The sequence below is a fragment of the Chiloscyllium plagiosum genome, unplaced genomic scaffold (assembly GCF_037043375.1).
Source record: "Chiloscyllium plagiosum isolate Xiang-an unplaced genomic scaffold, Cpla_swu_hap1 HiC_scaffold_1, whole genome shotgun sequence".
Lineage (NCBI taxonomy): Eukaryota > Metazoa > Chordata > Chondrichthyes > Orectolobiformes > Hemiscylliidae > Chiloscyllium > Chiloscyllium plagiosum.
Window position 1 is genome coordinate 101,562,085 of NW_028270139.1, and position 24,949 is coordinate 101,587,033.

Consider the following 24,949-nt stretch of genomic DNA (forward strand, 5'->3'; position numbering starts at 1 on the left):
GCCCTTTTCTTGGCTTTATTCAGGTTTGGACTGCTGCTACGTCATGTTAGGCCTGGAATCGGGTTTCTAGCTTTTCTTGGCAATGAGACCTGTTGAGCATTTTTGATGTTTCACCACACAGTAATTAAACACTGACTACTTACAGCCTGAGCTTCCTCATCTTCAAACTTAAGCAATGACAAACTGCAGTCTTCTTCCAATGGTCGATCCAGGTCCCAAACCACTCCGTTTACTTTAGCAATAACCACATTGTCAGCCAAACCCTGACTGTATCAAACACAAACACATCAAATAAAATAGTGATATCCAAGAGACAGTAATCTTGTTAAATGAAGAAACTATGCTTGCATCAGTGTCACACTGTCTAGATTGAAGCATGCTCACAATGAGTTATCTTTGGAAATATTCTAATTACGTACATCAATAACATTTCCACAATTAAATATGAGCCACATAACCAGTTCAACCACAGCTAAGGTGGAGGAACAGGACATGCAAGAAAGTGACAACAGCATCAGGGGTGTGAGAGGAAGATTGCAGATCACCAGCAATTCTGCCAGGGTAGAAAACTAATATCAAGGTTGGGAATTAGGAATCTGGGCCAAAACCTAATGTGCATATTGCATGGCAATTACAGAATAGCCAGCTGCAGGCTAAGTATCAATGATTAATGCATTAAAATGAGGTTAAAAAATATTCTGAAGATCAAAACATTTTAAGAAACATTTTAAGAAGCTTCCAATATTTCAAGTAATAGGCACATGCCTAAATGAGAATCTCAGTTAATAAAATTGTACACCAAATCAACTAGAAGAAATCTGCATGTAGTTTCAGCATCAATAAATCAGAATTTGCAATACAAGATACTATTCAGATCACAAATATTAAGATGCCCTCTCACAGCTTCATTTTGTATTCTCTTTAAATAAGTATCCAATTTCCTTTTAAAAGTGGTTTGTCTATGGCTCAATAGTGCATTCTACTGATCTTAACACTTCAATCTCTAAGCCACAATTATGTACATCATCTAACATCTCAAGTAAGTCTCTATCCTTTCCACAGTTCCTCCTTTTTCAAAATATTTTATCTTTAGTTGTTCTGCTGCTATATGATAATAAAACAGTAATTTAGAACCGATACCTAATTCCACATGCAATCTGGTAAGGTGTGCTTTTCCAGGAGTCTCCCTGTACTTGTTTACCATCTGGTAGAGTGATGATGATTGGTTTACTCTCTTTCAAAGCACGTTCTGCCAAAATAGAATCACTTTCAGCTTTGAGTTTGTGGTACAGTTCAAGGCGTTCATTAATATATGCTGGCCATGGATCCAACTAAAGAGAAAGGATGGAAGGAAAGAGAAAAATCACGATCATTCCAATAAGCACTTTAATCAAAAACAAGGAAACTTGATGGTCTTCCTTATGGTACATTCATTAATTGAGGTATGACTAGCATTGTTAAAGAAGCCAGAGTACATAAAACTCAATCTGCTTTGTTTTAACCTCAAGGCTATGGGTTTGGAGATTTTGGACCAAATTGGCAGCACACAACCAGACGAAGGTTAATAGATACATAGATCACACTTATTTCTGAACATTCTCACAAATTCTCATATACTTAGAAGATTCATAGCGGAGTCACGGTAGGTACATTCAATGCTTTAATTAACTTAAAAGTCAGCCTGGACAGCCTCTGAATATGATGTGGAGGTCAAAGTTAAAAGTCTCACAACACCAGGTTATAGTCCAACAGGTTTATTTGGAAAGCTAGTGTGATTATTAAGTTAACCTCTGAATTGTAACAGTATTTATTTAAAGCTGAGAACTTGCTAATAAAGCCTCAGCTACTCTAACCACCAGGTACACTTAAAAATGTAATCTTTATAGTTTAAAGAAAATACATCAGCTCCACTTGCTCAATTCCATTCCAAGATCGGGTGTGGATACTTAAAATTAAGTTGAGTGAGCACTGCATAGCAGGTGATGTCTCTTTTAAACAAATTGTTAAATCCAGGCCCACCCACCAGTTTAAGAAGATGCAAAAAATTCCACGGCACTTAGTTCTTCAAAAAATAATACTACAGCAGGTTGGGTCATTCTAAGGATCTGAACGATGGTTGAGGACTCTGGGTCCATATTTAGAGTTCCATGCAAGGACTGCACAAAACACTGTATAGGACAAACAGGAAGACAGCTAACGATCCGCATCCATGAACATCAACTAGCCACGAAACGCCACGACCAGCTATCCTTAGTAGCCACACACGCAGACGACAAGCAACATGAATTCGACTGGGACAACACTACCATTATAGGCAAGCCAAACAAAGAACAGCCAGGGAATTCCTAGAAGCATGGCACTCATCCACAAACTCCATCAACAAACACATCGACCTGGACCCAATATACCGGCCACTACAGCGGACAGCTGAAACCGACAACCGGAAGCGGCAGGGACAGGCCACTATAAATGCCGGAGGAAAGATCACAGAAGTGCTTCATAGGAGGCTCCCAAGCACTGAGGATTTCACCTAGACAGGGGACGAAACGTTTGCAACAAAAATTTCCAGCTCGGCGAACAGAACCACAACAACGAGCACCCGAGCTACAAATCTTCACCCAAACTTTGAACACCTGCAGGCGAAAGACGCTAAGACAAGCCAGGAAATGGAAATCCTGTGCTAACCGCCTAAGCGCCACATACGAACAACTCCGGTTCCTGCATGAATGCCGAAAGAATCAAATCCTTCCACCATGTGTCAGATACAGACCGCCAGTCAACAATCCACAAGCCAGAGACACAGCCAGACAGAATGGATTCAGGATGATCCAGGTAATGATTACAGACGCGCACAACAGACTTCACAAATACAGACAAGAAATTGTGCGCCAAAAGTCGTTAATTTCGAAAACCACTAATCAGGAATGGACCCAGACCATAGAACGGGCTGTCACCATAGGACAGAACAGGACCACACACCGCAAAAAAACGGCACTAAAAGAAAAAATATACAAACTAACACACAACAAAGAGGACACCACAACACACACCTGGGTTAAAAACCTCTCCCACAGACAGCTCACAGACACGGAAAGAACAATACTGGCCAAGGGACTCAACTACAACCACAGGGACGCCAAGACAGCAGACTTCCTAGCGGCACTAGAATGCACACTCAGGAACAATGGACTGACAGAAGAGACACAACAAACAGTGAGGCAAAGTATCGTACCTCTGATAACAAGGAAAAGACAAACACATAACCTCAACACCAAGGAGAGGGAAGCACTAAAATCACTAAGAAACGATAAGAACATAATCATACTACCAGCAGACAAAGGCAGAATGACGGTCATCCTGGACAAAGCAGAATACACCCAAAAAGCACAACAACTACTTGCAGATATCAACACCTACCAAAAGAGGGAGTTTGACCCCACCCCACAGCTCACCAATAGGATAAATAACACACTGAGGAATCTACAAAAAAACGGACAGATAACCAGGTCGGACCTACAAAGAATGAAACCTGAAAGCAACAACACCCCCAGATTCTATGGACTACCTAAAGTGCACAAACCAGACATCCCACTCAGACCCATAGTAGCACTACCAGGGACACCATCACAAACTGGCTAAAGAACTACAGCAGAAACTGAAACACCTGATCAGCGGATCCAGACACTCTATACAATCAACACAGGAATTCTTGGACATCATCAGAAATATACACATAGACAAGGAAGAAACTATGGTCCCATTCGACGAAACTGCACTGTTCACCTCTATTGACAAAACCCTAGCCAGAGAAACAATAGCCAACCTGCTGGACATACAGAACAGACAACAGGACGTTGAACCTATCAACAAAGACGGCATACTTAAACTACTGGACTTGTGCCTCACAACACACTTCACATTCAACAACCAGATTTACAAACAAATCAACGGAACACCCATGGGCTCACCGATCTCTGGACTTATAGCAGAAGCAGTAATGCAAAGGTTAGAACAAACAGTCTTACCACAAATTCAACCCAAACTCTGGGTCAGATATGTGGATGACACCTTTGTAATCATTAAAAACACAGAAATAGAGAAAACACACCGGATCATCAACGCCACACTAACAGGAATCCGATTCATGAGAGAAGAAGAAAAGGATAACCAACTCCCATTCCTAGACGTGATGGTACAGAGAACACCGAACGGAGAATTCACCACAAAGGTATACAGGAAAGCCACACACACAGACCAAGTCCTGAACTATGAAAGCAACCACCCCAACACACACAAACGAAGTTGCATCAAGACACTATTCAAAAGGGCCACAACACACTGCAGCACACCAGAACTGCAAAAAGAGGAAGAGGAACACCTGTACAAGGTATTCGCCAAAACGGATACCCGCGCAATTTCATCAACAGATGCCTAAGAGAAAGACAACGGAACGAGGACTAGCCACACTACCATACATCAGGAGCATTTCAGAACTGACAGCCAGACTACCGCGACCACTAGGACTTATAACAGCACACAAACCAACAGCCACCCTCAGACAACAATTCACCAGAACGAAGGACCCGATACCCAGCATGAGCAAAACTAATGTAGTGTATAAAATCCCATGCAAGGACTGCACAAAACACTATATAGGACAAACAGGAAGACAGCTAACGATCCGCATCCATGAACATCAACTAGCCACGAAACGCCACGACCAGCTATCCTTAGTAGCCACACACGCAGACGACAAGCAACATGAATTCGACTGGGACAACACTACCATTATAGGGCAAGCCAAACAAAGAACAGCCAGGGAATTCCTAGAAGCATGGCACTCATCCACAAACTCCATCAACAAACACATCGACCTGGACCCAATATACCGGCCACTACAGCGGACAGCTGAAACTGACAACCGGAAGCGGCAGGGACAGGCCACTATAAATGCCGGAGGAAACACCACAGAAGCGCTTCACAGGAGGGTCCCAAGCACTGAGGATGTCACCTAGACAGGGGACGAAACGTTTGCAACAAAAATTTCCAGCTCGGCGAACAGAACCACAACAACGAGCACCCGAGCTACAGATCTTCACTCAAACTTATGAGTTTCAAAGGATGTGCAGGGGGATGTGATTACAACTTACACGATACTGAGAGGCTTGGATAGAGTGGCCTTGAAGATGTTTCTAACTGTAGAAGAGGCGCGGACCCGAGAGCACAGCTTTGGTGTGAAGGATGGCTCTTTAGAAATGAGATGAGGGGAATTTCTTTAGCCAGAGGGTGGTAAACCTGTGGAACTCATTGCCCCAGAGGGCTTTGGAGGCCAAGTCATTAATTATATTGAAGACAGAGATGGATAAGTTCTTGACTGGGAAGGGGATCAAAGATTACAGGGAAAAGGCAGGAGAATGGAGTTAAACCTCGGTGGGCCGATGGCCTAATTGTACTCCTATATCTTGTGGTTAAATATCATGAAAATGGAAGTCCTTTTTTAAACACGAAGATGGGACAAAAGTAACTGAGAAGTCAACTGTAACAAAGAAATTAAGTTCAGAACAAATAGCAATAATCAAATATACTATATATTTAACGTTCGCAGCAATTGTCTTATTTCATAATTTGCAAGACTCAGCACCAAGGAAGTGCATTAATAGCTGGAGTACATAATGGTGCTCATTCTTATTAATCTATTAATTCTCTTACTTAACCTCAAGTCCCTGTTTGAGTTAGTGGGTAACAGGTAACATACTCAAAAATTAACATTTCAGCCATCTTCAGCCATTCAGCCCCTAAGGCAGGTTAACAACTATAGTGACTATAATGCATTGCTGTGAAATGTTTTATCTTCAACTAAGTTATTAAAGTGAGTTCTACATGCTTGCTCAGCAGATCAGGCATAAATAAAACATCTTGTAATATGCGAACTGCAGGAAACTCTCTCAAGTTCAGTCCTCTTTGATTCAAAGATTAAACTGGCTGTTTTTCTTATGTCTGTTTAATGAATGCTGCACAGGAAATAAAACAATAAATTGTATTTATATTGCAACTTTGCAGAATAAAATATTCCAAGGCACTTCATAGAGGCATTATATTTTAAAGTTACACAAGTAAATCTTTCGACACATACAAAGGCTTAGGCAAACAGGTAGTTTTTGAGAAGAATCTTTAAAAGGAGGAAAGAGGGCTAACAGGCTTGTTCCTGTACTGTATTGTTCTACGTTCACATTTTCTCCCATTGTACTCCATTTGCCACATCCTTGGCCACTCATTTAACTTATCTTCTTGTAATCTCCTTATGCCCTCTTCACATCTTACTTTCCCACTTATCATCGTGCGGTCAGTAATATTGGCCTTCCTTCCTTTCACCTAAATCATTTATACAATTATAAACAATCCTAGTGTGTATCACTCATACAACTTGCCATCCTTAAAAAGAGCCACTAAGGCTTACTCACTGCTTACTATTAGCCAGCCAATCTACCCCTGCCATTATAGTAACCCCCACACCATTAGCTTTTACTTTATGCAGTAATCTGTGATATCACACTTCATAAAACGTATCTTTTGGAAATCTAAATGCAGTCCATCCATCATTAGTCTGCATCATGTGTTACCACCAAGTAATCGATCAAAATGATTTAAATTTTATAAACCATGTTGACTGATTACCTTGTGTCTGATTACCTTGAACATATGCAAAAGCCCTGTTATTTTTTTTTTAATAACAGCTTCTAACATTTTCTAAGCTAACTGGCCCATAGTTTCCTGTTTGCCATCCCTTCATTTTTTGAATAAAGGAGTGACAGTCACCAAAGGTAATGGAACCAATTCTCATCAAGGGAGTTTTAAAAATGTAAATCATTCCATCAGCTATTTCACTAACCACTTCTTAAGACCCTAGGAATACATCCATCAGGTCCCAGGCACCTGTCAGAACACAGCTCTGCCAATTTCTCAGCACTACTTCCATGGTGATGGAAATTGTCTCGAGTCCCTCCTCTTCTTCCACTTTCTCAATTAATTGCTGCTTTTGGAGTGGTACTTGTATCCTTTAGAACCAGATATTCTGCTTGATTAAAATTGATTGAGTGATAAATATTGATCAAGACACCAAGCATTTTTACACCCATCCAAGAGCAGACAGGGGTTTCACCTTAGCATTTCACTTGAAAGATAACTCCAATATTCCCTCTAACACTTTCTCAATGTTGCATCATCAATTTAGAAAATAATTTGTATAATCACATTCATGCAATTATTGCACTTCAAGCAACTAATCCTCCTTGAAGTCCTTCAATATAAGTCAAAGATACAATACAGCAGCATGCTATATGAATTCAAAGGTTTCTTGCTTTAAAATTATTCTGCACCTAGTCCTTTTGTGCAATTCTGGTGTCCTTCCTATCGGAAGAATGTTGTGAAACTTTAAAGGGTTCAGGAAAGATTTACAAGGATGTTGCCAAAGTTGGAAGATTTGAGCTATAGGGAGAGGCTGAATTAGCTGAGACTGTTTTCCCTGGAGAATCAGAGGCTAATGGGCGACTGGGTAAGCGGAGTTGAAATGCCCATCCATCCGTGATGAAATGGTGGAGTGGACTTGATGAGCTGATTGGCCTTACTTCTACATCTACGTCTTATGGTCTTATAGAGGTTTATAAAATCACAAGGGGCATGGATAGCAAAAATAGACAAGGTCTTTTCGCTGGGATGAGGGAATCCAGAACTAGAGGGCATAGGTTCAGAGTGAGAGGGAAAAGATGTAAAAGGGACCTAAAAGACAACTTTTTCAAGTAGAGGATGATGCATGTATGGAATGAGCTGCCAAAGGAAGTGGCAGAGGCTGGTACAATTACAGCATTTAAAAGGCATCTGGATGGCTATAAGAATAGGAAGGGTTTGGAGGGAAATGGGCCAGATACTGGCAAATGGACTGGACAAATAGAGGATATCTGATTGGCCTGGATGAGTTGAGTTGAGGAGTCTGTTTCTGTGCTGCACATCTCTATGACTCTATGTATGAAATAGACTGAGGCAATAAAAAAAAAAAATCAGTGTAGAATCACAGCGTTGTAGAGAGCAGATACAGAGGAACCTTGATTAGCTGGCATGCGATTATCCGAATATCCGATTATACAGCAAGATCGCAAGGTCCTGATGTTATTCAGTATTCGATTGTCCAGAATTTGGCGGAAATAATACCCACCCGTCTCCTTTGGATGATCAAGGTTCCTCTGTACACCAAAATCAATGTAAACAAAAGAACTGAATACCAAAGAATTGGTATTAATTGCTATTAATCTGAATAGACAACCACATTAATTAGCTATATTTCCATTTCACATGGTTGTTTTCCATACGAAAAGGTTACAGAAGCAGCTCTCACCTCCGCTCTCATTGCATCACCACCTTCCTTAACGCTTTTCTTCTTGCCTTTCTGTTTCTCAGATGTAACTTTAGGCTAAAGGCACAGAAAATAATTAAAATATTAATTTTTATGTTGTGCAGTGATCCTACTTACAGGTTCTCAGTGGATAAAATAGTTTTACATTTTTACTACCAGTTACCTGAATTCTGATAATCGATAGGCCTGTAAATTGTTTCAAAATAACTATTGAGATCCAGACCCTCACCCACCTCAGATTTCCTCTCTACCTCAAAATTGGTCACCTGTTTGCCAGACTTTTTTGTGCATTAGTTACAGATGCAAAACCACAAAAGGTACACAACAATAAGCAATCAAACTTTTACAAGGTAAATATAACATTTGCTAACCTTGCACGGTAAAACCCCTGGAGAGCCTTCCACCAGAGATCAGAGGTGGCAAATCTAATCTAAGGTCATGTGGCAATCGAAGCAGTACAACATGTCAATAGATCTGTAAAGAGAAACCTCTCATGGTTTTCATTCCTGAACAATACTCAGAAGGTCTTGTGAATAGAATATGCTTGTTAGTGTTGAAGTCAGTTGTAATTTCAAGCATACTCCATCATTTAATGAGATCATGGCTGATCTACTTCAACACCATTTTTCTACATTATCGCCACATGAATGTACTACATCATAAATGAGCATTTGCAACCCCTTGGGGCAGAGATTTCAAAAAAATCACCACCTTCTGAAAAAATTCCACCTCAGCTCAGCTCTTGATCAAATCCCAGTCTGGGGAAGCAGCCTTCTGTGCTGATTCATGTGTGAACTTTGTATGTGAAACAAATATACTTGAAACAAGTTTGTATGTTTGAATACAATCACCTCTGATTCTTTTTAGTTCTACTGAATTCAAGCCCAGTCGATTAAACTTTCCTCATACAACAACAATCCCTGTATCTTTGCAATCAGTCTGGGAGACTATTGCATTTATGACATGTATAATATTCATGTACAAGGACAGATTTAGCACACAATACTCTAGATGTGGTCACGTGTAAACTCGTCGCAAGACAAGACATTTTTACTGAGACTCAAACTATCCTGCAATAAAGGCTAACATGCCATTTGTCTTTCACCTGCACGTTAACATTCAGTGACTCATGAACAAAGACAAAATCCTCTGCGCCCAAAGAGGGATACCACAGAATTGGAGAACAGCTCATTTGGAACAGTTTTTCAAGAAGATGATAGGGATAAACCAGCAAATTACTGACCAGTCTGACATCTGTGGTAGAAAAACAATTGGAAAAAAATTTGAGGCAGAACCAGTATGAACTTGGAGGGGATAGTCAGTGTGGTTTTAAAAGAGAAGATTAATTTAATTTTTTGAGGTGACATCTAGGTGTGTAGATGAGGGTAGTGCAGTTGATGTCGTCTAACGGACTTTGTCAAAAGTCACAAAACAAGAAGCTATTATTTAAAATCACAAGCTTTCAGAGCACTGCTCCTTTGACAGGTGCAGTGGCAATGCAGAATTCTGAAAGCTTGGGATTTTAAATAAATTAGTTGGATTATAACCTGGTGACTTGCGACATCTGACTTTGTCTAACCCAGTCCAACACCAGCATCTCTACATCATGCATAGACTTCAGTAAGGCTTTTAACAAGGTCTTGCATGACAGACTAGTTAAGAAGCTAAAAGCTTATAGAATCCAGAGCTATTTACTAAATTGGTACCCAAATTAGCAGAGGGTGATAGTAAAAGGGCTTTCTTTGTGACTGGAAGCCTATACCCAGTGATGAATGCAGGGTTTGGAGCTGGATCCCTTACTGTACATTATGTATATTAATGACCTAGACATGAATGTAGAAGGCATGCTCAGCAGATTTCCAGAAAATTGGTGATATTCAAAGTTTGTGAGAAGATTTGTAGCTCGGGTGCTCGTTGAATTCCTAGAAGCATGGCATTCATCCACAAACTCCATCAACAAACACATTGACCTGGACCCAATATACCGGCCACTACAGCGGACAGCTGAAACTGACAACCGGAAGCGGCAGGGACAGGCCACTATAAACACCGGAGGAAACACCACAGAAGCGCTTCACAGGAGGGTCCCAAGCACTGAGGATGTCACCCAGACAGGGGACGAAACAAAAACTTCCAGCTCGGCGAACAGAACCACAGCAATTGGTGATATGGAGAATAACGAGGAATGCTTGAGGCTCCAGAATAATAGGGACCAGCTGGTCTGGAAATTGACAAACGGAATTTAATCCGTGAAAGTGAGAGATGGTGCATTTGGGAAGGACTCAGAAAGGAAGGGCGCACACGTTAAATGTCGTGAGCTGGGGTACCCCCGGGGACAGTCATCGGGAGGAGAAATGGCAGATATCCCGCTGATTCCAGTGACTGCTCTCTGCGCTCCCTAACACAGACACCATGCGGGAAGGCCCTGGTGCGGAGCTCCATAGCACTCACCTGGTCGTCGACATCCATGGCCTGCAATTTCTCTGTCACCAGCTCAGCCTCCATCGCCCGGCTCAGACTGATGCAACCGTTACCTCCTCCCGACAGCACACCGGAACTCCGTCACCACTGGGCCATCAGCCAATCACGGAGTAGCATTGCAGGGCCGTTGATTGGCTGGGAAGGCGTTGACGGACCTATGATTTGGCCAATGATGTGCTGGTTCCCACCCACACGCGCTTCTCTCTGATTGGTTACTGTTGCAGCCCGTGTATCTGTGTGACGGTTCACTGATCTCTGGTTAAACATCGGACAACACCAGGTTATAGTCCGGCACTAGCTTTCGGAGTGCTGCTCCTTCATCAGGTGGTTGCAGGACTCCGAAAGCTAGTGCTTCCAAATAAACCTGTTGGACTATGACCTGGTGTTGTGTGATTTTGAATTTTGTATTCCCTAGTCCAACATTGGCATCTCCAAATCATGACTGATCTCAAGTCCCAGCGTCACAGGGATACAGTTATACAGGACAAGAGATCCTCATGACTTGTCCCACCTGTCAATTGTCCTTCCTACCTATCTGCTCCAGCCTCCTCTCCGACCTATCACCTTTACCCCTTCTTCATTCCATCTATTGCACTTCCAGCCTTATTCCTGATGAAGGATTCTTGCCAGAAACATTGATTGTCCTGCTACTCAGATGCTGCCTGACCTGCTGTGCTTTTCCAGCAACACTCTAACCTTGACCCTAACTTGTCAATGTCGATCAGACATCCTAAATTAATCTAGTCCCATTTGCCAGCAATTGACCCATATCCTTCCAAACCCTTCCTATTCCAATACCCAGGAAAAAGACCCTAGCTATCCATGTCCCTCATCATTTTATAAATCTCTCCAAGGTCATCCCTCAGCCTCCAACGCTGCAAGGAAAATAGCCCAAACCTATTCAGCCTCTCCCTCGAGCCTAAGCCCTCCAACCCTGGCAACATTCTTGTAAACCTTTTCTGAATCCTTTCAATTTTCACAACATCCTACAGCAGGGAGACCAGAATTGCACATTATACTCTAAAAGTTGACAAACAATGTCTTGTACAGCAACAGCATGACATCCCAGCTTCTCTATCAATACACTGATCAATAAAAGCATGTATACCAAATGACTTCTCCAGCAGTGTCTTACTGGGGGCAGTAGCTTTGTCAATGCTACCTGAACAGGTCAGACGACTATTTCTCACAGAACCAATGCTATCTGCACTGCCTAATATGTTCACTACAGAGAATTCAACTTTAGTTGCATGTCTCTCATGCTGACTAGACTGGATGTGAATCACACTAACAGCCAAAACACAGTTGTGGTCTCCTTAAATTTTGCTCGGCAATGTAATCTTTGGAATACATAGTCACATAGGCATACAGCACAGAAACAGTCACAGTCCAACTTGTTGTACCAACCGGATATACTAACCTGACTTAGTCCCATTTGCCAGCATTTGGCCCATATCCCTCTAAATTCTTCCTATTCATATATCCACCCAGATGCCTTTTAAATGTTGGGATTGTACCCTCCTCCACCACTTCCTCTGGCAGCTCATTCCATACATGCAGGGAAAACAGCCCCAGCCTATTTAGCCTCTCCCTTTAGGTCAAATCCTCCAACATCCTTGTAAATCTTTTCTGAACCCTTTCAAGTTTCACAACATCTTTGCGATAGGAAGGAAACCAGAATTACACACAATATTCCAAGATGTGGCCTAACCAACATCCTGTACAGCCACAACATGACCTCCCAACTCCTGTACTCAATGCTCTGACCAATAAAGGAAACCATACCAAATGCCTTCTTCACTATCCTATTTACCTGCGACTCTACTTTCAAGGATCTGTGAACCTGCACACCAAGGTCTCAGCAACATTCCCTAGGACCTTACCATTTAGTGTGTAAGTCCTGCTATGATTTCCTCTCTCACCTTAAACCCATGTCCTCTAGTTTTGGACTTCCCCCACCCAAAAAAAAAAGACCTTTGCTATTCATCCTATCCATGCTCCTCATGATTTTATTATCCTTTATGCTGACAATTCTGCCAAATGATTTTAAGTCCTAAAGTCTATTTGACATTCACTAAACTGAAGTGACTAAAACATTAAAGCACTGCAGAAGCATGTTTTTTTCTGATTGGGGAGACATTGGATCTTGGCAGGTACAAACAGATCCCACGAGAGATATGAATTCTGCCTACACAGGGAACTCCTCCAATGTACAAACAATGGCTGTTTTTTTTCTTTAAAGTTCAAATATAAGGAAAGGCTGAATGTTAGTATTCCAGCAAGTTGTAGTAACATAGCTTACCTGCAGGTTCCAATTCCACTTTAAGCCTTTATTGGTTAAGGGTGACTCTTTAAAATAAGTTCCAGGGACACAGGTTCAATTTCAGCCTTGGGTGACTGTGTGGAGTTTGCACATTTTCCTATGTCCGCATGGGTTTCCTCCGGGTGCAATGGTTTCCTTACAATCCGAAGATGTGGAGATTAGGTGGATTGGTTATGCTAAAAACCGCCTCATAGTGTCCAAGAATGTGGAGGTTAGGTGGGGAGCCATGTTTCAAAAAGCCCCATCCAGGGTTACAGGATTCGGTGAGTCTGGACGGTATACTCTTCAGAGGATCAGTGCAGACTTGATGGGCTGTATGGTCTCTTTCTGCACTATATGAATTCTATGCATTTTGTTAAGGCATGAAACATTATGCAAGTCTACATGGATTTCCCAGATGCTGTGTGTCTTGCTGCTACATGTGCAGTAACTGCAGTTTTCTACAGAGTTGTGGGTGTCTGAGATTGCATTCACAGCAGTTGAGGCAATGCCACAAATCCAAATTGAGAAAATAAAAATCTAGGCAGTATCTGCATTGTGGAGAAAGTGAGGACTGCAGATGCTGGAGATCAGAGCGGAAAATGTGTTGCTGGAAAAGCGCAGCAGGTCAGGCAGCATCCAAGGAACAGGAGAATCGACGTTTCGGGCATAAGCCATTCTCCTGTTCCTTGGATGCTGCCTGACCTGCTGCGCTTTTCCAGTATCTGCATTGTCCCCTTTTGAGAAAAGCATGAAACAGAAAAATGGACCTTGTTGTCACTTTATTTAAAGGGTCAGGTAAGCTCAAATTTTGCAACTTGTTCTAGTAAATAGCATTGTACTCAAATGTATATGAAAGTGCTTTTGTGAGCTCCTGGATTTTCTGGAGTTGTTGCATTCTCACAGGAATGGCAGATGGGGAGAATCCACATGAGGTCAGTAAGGCTTTTGAGTCTGCAGTGCAACGCAGAGACAGAGCAGAAGCCACAGTGTTGGCAATGACCACTTGTGTTCAGTCATTCCATTTCTTGTTGCATAGGAGCCAGATCCTCAGGTCCAGATGCCCAAGGTTAACCTTTTCTCTGAGATAGTTCTTCAAGGCAGACTGGTTGAAACTTTATTGCTGGAACAGCACAGCAGGTCAGGCAGCATCCAGGGAACAGGAGATTCGACGTTTCGGGCACAGGCCCTGAAGAAGGGCCTGTGCCCGAAACGTCGAATCTCCTGTTCCCTGGATGCTGCCTGACCTGCTGTGCTGTTCCAGCAATAAAGTTTCAACTTTGATCTCCAGCATCTGCAGACCTCACTTTCTCCTTCAAGGCAGACTGGCCCCACTGGACCACGTTGGAATAAATGGGTACCATAAGGATCAGTCCTCCACCCCCAGTTGTTCATAATATATGTTAATGATTTAGATGAGGGAATTAAGTGTAATACTCAAAACTTACAGATGTCACAAAGCCGTGTGAATTGTCAGGAGGATGCAGAGATGCTCCTAACAATTCACCTGGCTTTCTGACATCCAATTTTAACAAGTGAGTGGGCAGATGCAGTCATACAGTGTAATGTGGATAAATGTGAGGCTATCCACTTTGGTAGCAAAAAGAGCAAGGCAGATTATCTAAATAGCTGTAATTTGAGATAGAGAATGTGCAATGAGACCTGGGTTCCTTTTACACCAATTGCTTAAAGTATGCATGCAAGTGCAACAAGTGGTAAAAAGGGCAAATAATATGGTGGCCTTCGTGATGAGATGATTCAAGTACAAAGCAGACATGTCTTGCTGAAAATGTATATGGCCTGATGAGACCATACTTGAAAGTTGTGTGCAGTTTTGGTATCTTTATCAAAAGAAGGATGTTCTTGCTATATAATGGGAGTGCAGCGAAGATACACCAGATTAATTCCTAGGATAGTGGGACTCATGTATTAGAAAAGGTTGAATCGGTCAGGAATAAATACTGTACACAAGTCATTAGAAGAATGAGAGGGAATCTCATAGTAACCTATAAAATTCAATAGGACCAGACAGGCTCGATGCAGGAAGAATGTTCCTAAAGGTGGGGAATGCAGAACCAAGGGACACAGTCTAAGGATGTGGGAAGAACCAATTAGTGCTGAGATGAGGAGAAACTTCTTCAGTTCGAGAGTGAACGAGCTTGTGGAATTTGCTACCATAGAGAGTAAAAATTGAAACGCTTTTATGATTTCAAGGAGAAATTGCATATAGCATTCAGGACTAAAGGGATTAAATAAGAAGGGAAACAGGAACATGCTATTAGAGTTTTAGAGATGTACAGCATGGAAACAGATCCTTTACTCCAACTCATCCATGCTGACCAGATATCTTAAATTAATTTAGTCCAGTACTTGGCCCATATCGCTCTAAACCTATTCTATTCATGCACCCAACCAGATGTCTTTTAAATGTTGTAATTGTACCAGCCTCCAACACTTCCTCTGGTAGCTCATTCCACACATATACCACCCTTTGTGTGAAAAAGTTGCCCCTTAGGTCCCTTTTATATCTTTCCCCTCTCACCCTAAACCTATGCCCTCTTGAAATCAACAATGGTTGTACTGGACGATGGAGCAAGTTTGAAGGGCTTGAAAGACTGACTCCAGCTCTTATTTTTCATATTTCCATGGTTCCTTATGTCCATCTGCAACAAAAACATCTCTTGTCAGACTGGATCCCTCAGTCTATACTGGAGTTCATTTTGCAAGCATTTACATCGCAACAATCTGTGCACTTCCTTTATAAGGCAGCTGGTCTTTTAGGGCTAGTAGGTTTCCTGCAGCGCACAATCTCCAACAATACTGCAAAATTGGAGAACGTGGATTTCACACATTAGGATTAACTTTGTTTTATTTTCCAGCTTTTTGATCCATGGGCTCACCCCTCCCTATCTCTGTAATATTCTGAGCTACACAGCCCTCTTGAGAGGTCTGTGCTTTAATAATAATGGCCCCTTGTACATCTTGGGAATTTAGGGATTATGGTGGCATAGCAATAATGTCCCAAGCTATTGCTCTGGGAAAGTGGGTTTGAATCTCACCATGTCATTTGGTGAAACTTGAGTTTTAACAAAATTCTGAATTAAAAGGTTGCCAGTAAGTGCCTATGGAGCCATTGATGATTGCCGTAAAAACCCATCTACTTCACTAATGTCTTTGAGGTAAGGAAATCCTTACCTAGTCTGGTCTACAGGCAACTCCAGACCAAATCAATGTGGTTGACTCTTAATTACCCACTCAGCAATAAAAACTGGCCTAGAAAGTGATACCTACATCCCATGTACAAATAAAAAAAAAGGACTCCCTAGTTTTAATTGCTCCATTGCTAGTGGCTGCATCCTCAGATGCCCCAGTCCCAAGCTATGGAAAGATACCAAACCTCACTTTTCTCTTTTAAATTCCTCCTTAAAACCTATATCTTTGGCTAAACTTGGGTCAATTGCCCTAACATTTCATGTAGCTCTGAGTCTTACAAAGCTTGATAATGCTTCTATAAGGCTTCTCGGCTTATTCAACTACATTAAAAGGTTATGAATTGATTTGAATTGAATCCAATTGAATTGAATCAGAGACACAGAGCTGTACAGCATCAAAACAGACCCTTCGGTCCAACTGATCCATACTGACTAGATATCCTAAATTAATCTAGTCCCATCTGCCAGCATTTGGCCCATATCCCTCTAAACCTTTCCCATTCATATACCCATCTAGAGGCCTTTTAAATGTTGTAATTGTACCAGTCTCCACCACTTTCTCTGGCAGCTCATTCCATACATGCACCTCTGCATGAAAATATTGCCCCTTAGGTTCCTTTTATATCTTTCCCCTCTCATCCTTAACCTATGCCCTCAAGTTCTGGACTCGCCACCCTGGGGAAAAGACCTTGTCTACTTAGACCTTGTCTGATGAAGGGCTTTTGGCCGAAAAGTCGATTTTCCTGCTCCTCAGATGCTGCCTGACCTGCTGTGCTTTTCCAGCACCACTCTAATCTAAGCTCTGGTTTCCAGCATCTGCAGTCCTCACTTTTGCCTTGTCTATTCAACCTATCCATGCCTCTCATGATTTCATAAACCTCTATAAAGGTTGCCACTCAGCCTCGGACACTCCAGGAAAAACATCCCCAGCTAATTCTGCCTCTCCTTATAGGTCAAACACTCCAACCCTGGCGACGTTCTTGTAAACCTTTTCTGATCCCTTTCAAGTTTCACAACATGCTTCCTATACCAGGGAGACCGGATGTGGAGTCACATGTGGCCAGGCTAGGTAAGGATAGCAGATTTCCTAACTTACAGGACATTAGTGAATTAGATGGTTTGTTACAGCAATCAACAATGGTTACACAGGCACTACTGACAAGCTTTTAATTCAATTTTTTTTAAAAAAACTCAAGCATACCAAACATCTTCTTCACTATCCTGTCTACCTGCAACTCCACTTTCAAGGAACTATGAACCTGCACTCCAAGGTTTCTTTGTTCAGCAACACTCCACGGGACATCACCATTAAGTATGTAACTCTTGCTTGATTTGCCTTTCCAAAATGCAGCACCTCACATTTATCTAAATTTAACTGCATCTGCCATTCCTCAGCCCATCTGATCAAAGAATTGAATTGAATTAGCTTTATTGTCACACGTACTCAAATGGGTACAGTGAAAAGTTTATAAGTTGCCACTTACAGCGCAATCTTAGGTACAAAGGTACCTAGGTACACTCCTTAGTTACAGAATAGAGAAATGCAGACAAAAAAAAAGTTATATTACAGCACTGCACAGTATAACCACAGGTCAAAAAAACAAGAAGCAAAGTTAAAAAGATATTTATCACAGTCTCTCTCCAAAGGCTCTCTGCACCAGACCAACACAGGCGGCCTCCACATGGTCTGACTGTTGGCTGCCACTATACTCCACATTGGGCCACTGGTCACCGGTGTCCCCCACTCTGGCCTCTGGCATCTCTGCCAATCCTGCTCCATTAGTCAGGGCCAGGTGTCCGAGGCCTCGAGAAGGGAGGAGAGGAGGAAAAAAATGAAAGAAAAAGAATGGGAGCAGCAGAGGAGCTCCAGCTGCAGCATCTTCAATTTGTACATTCACATCCTTGATGATTTTGATTTCTCTGTTTGTAAAGGTAGAATTTCATCTCTCACAGAAAATACAGAATAACCTTAATCTTTCCAGATGCGGTGGCCGGTGATACTTCAATCTTGAGGAATTGAGCTACTCTGTCATATCTTGATCTAATATTTGTTTTAATGATCCCATCTGCAAAACCTTCTCAATCTTAGCCGCAGCTAATCAGCTAAGATCAAATGGCGAAGCATACTTGATCGACCAATTTGTCTAATTCTGCTCCTATATCTTATGATCTAATCACTGATTTCATCAGCTGCTCAGAAACACCAGGCAAGCCACCAATCTGAATTACCCAAGATTTTATCAGGACTTCCAACTTTGTTTTATGACAGTTTGCTTTCTCTTTACATTTCTGAAGCATATGTTTGAAGTCCCAAATTTTGTGGATGACTCCGGGTAATGACTTCAGAAAGGTTGTGCTTTTAATCACACATTAAGGTGTTTGAAGTTGGTCGAAGCTCTCACTGCTGTGAGATGCTGTGCTTGAGATGAATAAGGTACTTAGCTTTCTTATCTAAGAGGCAAAGCTGAAAAATGTGTTGCTGGAAAAGCGCAGCAGGTCAGGCAGCATCCAAGGAGCAGGGGAATCGACGTTTCGGACATAAGCCCTTCTTCATGAATTCTAAGAGGCAGTAAGAAATAAGCAATAATGCTGGTGGGTTGAGATAAAAAGGGATGGGAGGAGACTTATGTAAACATCAACTTTGGCAAGTCGGACTGAATGGCTAGCTTTTGTGCTAAACGGTTGTAGTAATTTTGTGTAACATAGCGTTGAGGATGTGCTGAAGAGATGCAAGTTCAACCTTTTGAAGAAAAAGGACCCATTGTTCGACTCAGATTGTTCAAATACAACCATCATGCCCTTCTGAAGTAGAAATTACATTGTGTAAAGTAATTTCAGCACCTTGAAATTAAAGTTTAAATCCAAGTCATTATGCTTTTTAATATTAACTTTAATTTGTTTCTGAGTATTCAGGATGGCTTTGATGAATTCATACTTTTGACACTAGGCTTCAGGTAGCAAAAGCATACCCTGAATTCAGCCATAGGTCAGTATTTCCCAGAAGAATTTTCAACCAATAAATCAATGGTCAGAGGTTTTGTAGGGTGTTCTTACATCCACACTCAAATTCTGAATAAATATCCAGAGAAGTCTTTCAGTTAGACAAAACATTTTGCTATTTCAATCAATCATAATTTTTTCAACCTAACAATATTTTTCATCCTTCAGATGTTATGGCCATAGTTGAGTTATGCTACGTAATACATTTCTGCTAAACAGAGAAGATTCAATTAAAGTCTGGATATTTTATTTTTGAATTACTGTGGATGACTTCTTTCAATTTCGCATGTCTGTTTAAGTGTTAAATTTTAAGAGGGGAATAATTTTTCAAGTAAATAAACTATCTCTTGCCATGAATCAACTACAATTTAATGCAAAGGATTGCAATATGTCCAATTAATTCAAGTCATCATTTCAGCACTTTTATTAATATGCAAAATAAATAAATAATACAATACACATTGAAAGAATGTCTGTAAATAAAACTAAATGTGGAGTACCTTCTTTGACTGCATATGTACAAGCCAGAGGTATATATTACTACAAATTGTTATATTTTCATTGATTCCTACACTACCCCAAACATTAAACATTCTTGTAGAATGACTGTGCAAAGGTAGGCAGCTAAGTCACCCTACAGGATCCAGTCAAGGCACCAATACTGTCTTTCACAAACAGAAATACTGCCTGTTATTTGTACTTCACAAATTCATGCGATTTACACTATTTTAAGTCAAAATATGATATACATTAAATAATAAATTGTAACATATATGTCCTAGTTCTGTACCACTTACTTGGAAGTATGTTAATATAACTCCGCTTACTGCTAAAGACATGTGAAAATTTGAACAAATATTTGTGTGCCATGCATGCTTTATCGTCACCAATGCTATAATGAAAATTAGCTGATGAGCAATATATTCTATTTTTTTGGGGGCTCTAAATTGTATATGAATGCACTCAATAAAAAATAATAAGCAAAGAAATATTGGCAAATTAGTGCTTCTTCTGCTCAATAAATCTTGCTGAAGTAAACAAGTTTTATTTGTTCCTCGCCACCCCTTTGAACTTCAGTTAAAATCACAGTCTATTGAGCATTCAGACTAATAATCCTCATCTTTGGGATGAGTCACATATGTAAAGGGTACTAATCCACGTTCAGCACCAAGGCCACACAGCAGCCAGTCAGCATCCACTTTTGTTATCACTCTCAGAACGTCACCTTTTTTAAAGCTGAGTTGTCCTTTTTCAGTTGCTATGTGATGACAAAGTGCTTTCACTTCTCTTGAAGGAAAATAAAATAAAAACAAGTCTTAAAATCTGAATGCAAAAGTGAGCTCAATGCACTAAATATTAATGATATTTTATGTTAGCATTGTGTATTCCAATCCATTCTGCACTGCTGTTAAATCTTCAGTACATCTGTGATCTCCACAAATACTTGAGTGTCAAAGCATCAGTCTGCTTGAGGAGTTGCACTTTGTTCCATACAATTAAACAATTATGAAATTCTATTAGTTGCATTCTACCATCAGAAGTAATGGACCAGTAGAGAATATTATTTTGTTTCTTTTCAAGTTTTGCTCACATATATGAGCATGAATAAGACAATTCACTATAGAATGTCAATATCACAGTTTATAATCTAATGGCTATGAATGGGACACTTTTTATCTGGGTATGCAGGGAAGATGGTGATGTAATGGGTAATGTAACTGGATTGGGCATCAAGAGACTGTAGTTAATGCACGTGATGATACTTAAATTCAATTAGCAAACAAAAAAATCAGGAATTAAAATCTAATCATAGTAATGGTGTTACCACAGCTAATCATAGCTAATAATTGACCCAAACATCTCATTAAAAAATTAAAGAAATTCATTACCTGGTCAATTATCTGGTTTTAAACAATTGAACTTTTACAGCAGCAATCAAGTGGGACAAAAGACTTTGTTCTCATACCAAATTACTCTTAGGTCACAGACTTAAAGATCCAAATGATCATTCTTAAGGCTATATTTTAAAAGCAGGTGCTACTTAAATACTTAAGAGTCATTGAGTCATCCAGCATGGAAACAGAACCTGTGGTCTAACCAGTCCATGCTGACCATAATCCCAAACTAAACTAGTCTCAACTGCCTGCTGCTGGCCTATATCCCTCCAAACCATTCCTATTCATGTACTTACCCAAATATCTTTTAAAAATTGTAATTGTGCCTACATCCACCACTTTTTCCAGAAGTTCATACCACATACAGACCATCCTCCATGTAAAAAAATTGCCCCTCATGTCATTTTAAAATCTCTCTCCTCTCATCTTAAAAATATGCCTCCTAGTCTTGTATATCCCTCATCCTACGGAAAATACAACTACCATTTTGTATTGTCCAAATACCTATACAATGTGGTTATGAGATTATGACATTTTTAATATTCTTTGGTTTGCATACATCTTCAAAGACTTTGAATGGTCTTCCAAGTCTGACTTTGCAATTAACCATTCTGAAATCATCCAACTTACAGGCAAAAGAGAGGTTTCTTGAGAGAAAATAGGTATGAGATATTTTATTTTGCATTAGTAATAGAAGAAAGTTTCTTTATTGAATGAAAGAAAAAGTGCCTTTGCTGTTTTTGATATTTTGTGACTAGCGTAGGTTTTAATTATTGCAAATATGTTTATAATTAATACTGTTTATTTATCAATGATATTGACCAGTAGTTTATTGATCAAACTCCAATCTATTACCATTTATCTCTCTTTCTGAAGTTAATAAGAAATCGCAGGGCAAATTACAAGATACATCAGGAATAATAGAGAGAGAGAGATATAGGTTCTCCCCTGACATTTAGGCTCACTCCATTACCTTTTATATTGAACATACTCAGTTATGAGGGAAGAAAATAAACATAGCTTGTGATGCTGTACTTGAAAAATTCTTTTAAGTGTAAAGAAAGAAACAAGTGAAACAGGTAGTTGAAGATTGTCTCACACATCAAATATAAATGAACTGTGGATCCATAGATGCTGACGGATCTGCTGACTATTTATAGCATTTCCTGTTTTGTTTTTAGATTTCCAACAGACATAGCAAATGTTTGCTTAGACAGATAAAAGGGCTTCTTGTTGAATTACTGACATAATGAAGATTATTTTTAAATTAGGAGGGAAAGGATTTTAGAAAAATTTCTCAGAAAGATATTCTGTTTCTATGCGCAACTAGGCATTATCTGTATTAATGTAGTTTAGATTTTATGATGTGCTACATCTCTCAAACCTCAGCTTGTAATCCAAGTCAACATAGCTGGGAGTGAGGGGGTAAATCCAGAGATCAAGGAGAATGTTCCAGTGGTTTGAAACTCACCCCAGCAGATGTTAAAATTTGAATTCAATTAATAAATGTGGAATTAAAATGGCAAGTAACCAGGAAACCAATGTCAGTTCCCAAAAATATTCATCTGATTCACTAAAGTCCTTTAAGGAAACTCTACCATCTTTGCCTGGTCTTACTTCCAGATCCATGTAAATGCGTTTGTTTCTTAACTTCCCTCTGAAATGCTCCAGTATACTATGGAGATTAAAGGGTTGACAATTTTACAACCAACATATGAACTAAACTTTATATTGTTACAGCTAATCAACGAAAACAGATTTTCAAACGGTGGTTAATGATTCTCAGCTAAATTACTGTCACCAATATTTTAGTTGGTAACAATTTAAAAAGATTTTACTAGCTCCTGAACTTGCAGCCTGAATCATATGGATGAATCTAATATAAGTATGCTGGAGAAACTCAGCATGTCTGGCAGAATCTGTTGAGAAAGAAACCAAGTTAAGGTTTCAAGTGAAGTATGACTCTTCTAAGACTTCCTCAGACTTGAGTTTCTCCAGCATTTGCCGTGTTTGTTTCAGATCTCTGGTGTCTGCAATATTTTGCTTTTTTAAAACTGTAACTGTCTTGAATGATCTAATCTCAGTTGAGAGTTGACTGTGGCCAATGCTGCTTCTTCACAGCTTTCATTGTTCAATTTTCATGGTGTCATAGTCAGAAGAAATCTGCACAAAATCTTTGTTCCTGAACCACAACTAGTCAGTAGTTCTAGAACACGTATGAGAGAGAGAAGACCATACTACAAAATGTATAGACATCATATTCCATTAACATTTAAACTCCTAAGGAAATTTACTATATTAAACTCCATAACTGTTGACATGAAGTAATGCACAATTGCTATAAATTAATAAGGTTGTCAAAATTTTGTGCCTTAGTACCTAGTACAGCTTAAAAACACAGGGTAGACCATTTAGGACAGAGATGAGGAGAAACTTCTTCACCCAGAGAGTGGTGGCTGTGTGGAATGCTCTGCCCCAGAGGGCAGTGGAGGCCCAGTCTCTGGATTCATTTAAGAAAGAGTTGGATAGAGCTCTCAAAGATAGTGGAATCCAAGGGTTATGGAGATAAGGCAGGAACAGGATACTGATTAAGGATGATCAGCCATGATCATATTGAATGGTGGTGCAGGCTCGAAGGGCAGAATGGCCTACTCCTGCACCTATTGTCTATTGTTTACTGATGCCCTAGAATTATGACAAACCTAAGGATTGATTGCTCTGGAAGAGAAATAAGGTTACTTTGAAACATTTCACATTAATTGAGTTGGGGTTATGCATCCAATCAATAATCTTCCACAATGGGATAAATAATCTCCCCAAATAAACCACAAAAAGTTTACTTTAAAAAAATCCTAAAAATAATGTTGTAAGTGGAGCAGACAAGTTATACTAAGAGAATAGAATTCCTGAAACATAGCTTATTTTTTATCTCAACTGTGATATTAGTGGCAGGTACCAGAATTTACCTGCAAGGAAACAGACAGGGACAACTTAGCAGGCAGAATGTTTATACTTTGTTGAAATTTCCCCGTACCATCTTAGATGTATGATTCGCCAGAAAACTACTCCCACTAAAACTAGCATTACCAGAGGTCTTAAAACAGGTCAATTTTCAGAAAAATGTATGTAGTAAATAAATAGATTTTGAAAACAGAAGAAAAAAATCCTACAATAAATATTTTGCTTTAATTGGTAAAACCCCAAATAAACCGAAATGATTTTGAATGTTTACAATCACTTCCAAATACACCTTTTTGTCTTACCAACATCTAATTTACCAACAGTGACTATGATATTCAAAGGAGCTAAACTGGTAACTTTTTTCTTACAATATTCTCTGCAACTGCCCCTTTCTTCATGAAAGATTGTGGTCCACACAGATATCAACAACATAGGTGAGTCCAGATAGTATGAACACCTAAAAGCTAAATTTGTAACCAGACCTTAAAGTTAATAATCTCTGGATTAGTACCAGACCTATGAGCAAATTGGAGTAGGGCAATTAAGATGAGAGAGTTAATGCATATTCAAAGATTGGTGTGGGAAAAATGGGTTTCAATTCATGAGGTACTAGCACCAGTACTGGGGAAAGTGGGAGCTGACTATTATGTTGACTAAGAGCAATGTTCTGGTTGCATACCAACAGCTTAGA

General features: G+C 40.1%; 2 protein-coding genes across 9 annotated transcripts in view; both read right to left on the bottom strand.

Moving 5' to 3' along the window:
• tars1 (threonyl-tRNA synthetase 1) overlaps positions 1-10,946 on the bottom strand; it is a 45,739-nt gene extending 34,793 nt beyond the window's left edge. The window contains exons 1-4 of the mRNA XM_043688143.2: positions 10,859-10,946; positions 8,390-8,464; positions 1,141-1,331; positions 144-267 (exon numbers count right to left, since the gene is read on the bottom strand). Of these exons, the coding sequence (XP_043544078.1) occupies positions 144-267; positions 1,141-1,331; positions 8,390-8,464; positions 10,859-10,912 (444 nt within the window). The 5' untranslated portion in view covers positions 10,913-10,946. The remainder of the gene's footprint in view (positions 1-143; positions 268-1,140; positions 1,332-8,389; positions 8,465-10,858) is intronic.
• An 8,856-nt stretch (positions 10,947-19,802) lies between these two features.
• The window catches only part of rusc2 (RUN and SH3 domain containing 2), a 129,947-nt gene continuing 124,800 nt past the window's right edge, over positions 19,803-24,949 (bottom strand). For 7 of the 8 annotated variants that reach the window (XM_043688072.2, XM_087989400.1, XM_043688079.2 and 4 more), the window contains one exon: positions 19,803-20,689. In XM_043688072.2, coding sequence (XP_043544007.2) covers positions 20,509-20,689 — 181 coding nt within the window. In that variant the 3' untranslated portion in view covers positions 19,803-20,508. The remainder of the gene's footprint in view (positions 20,690-24,949) is intronic. The other variant, XR_006311386.2, reaches the window with a different exon arrangement.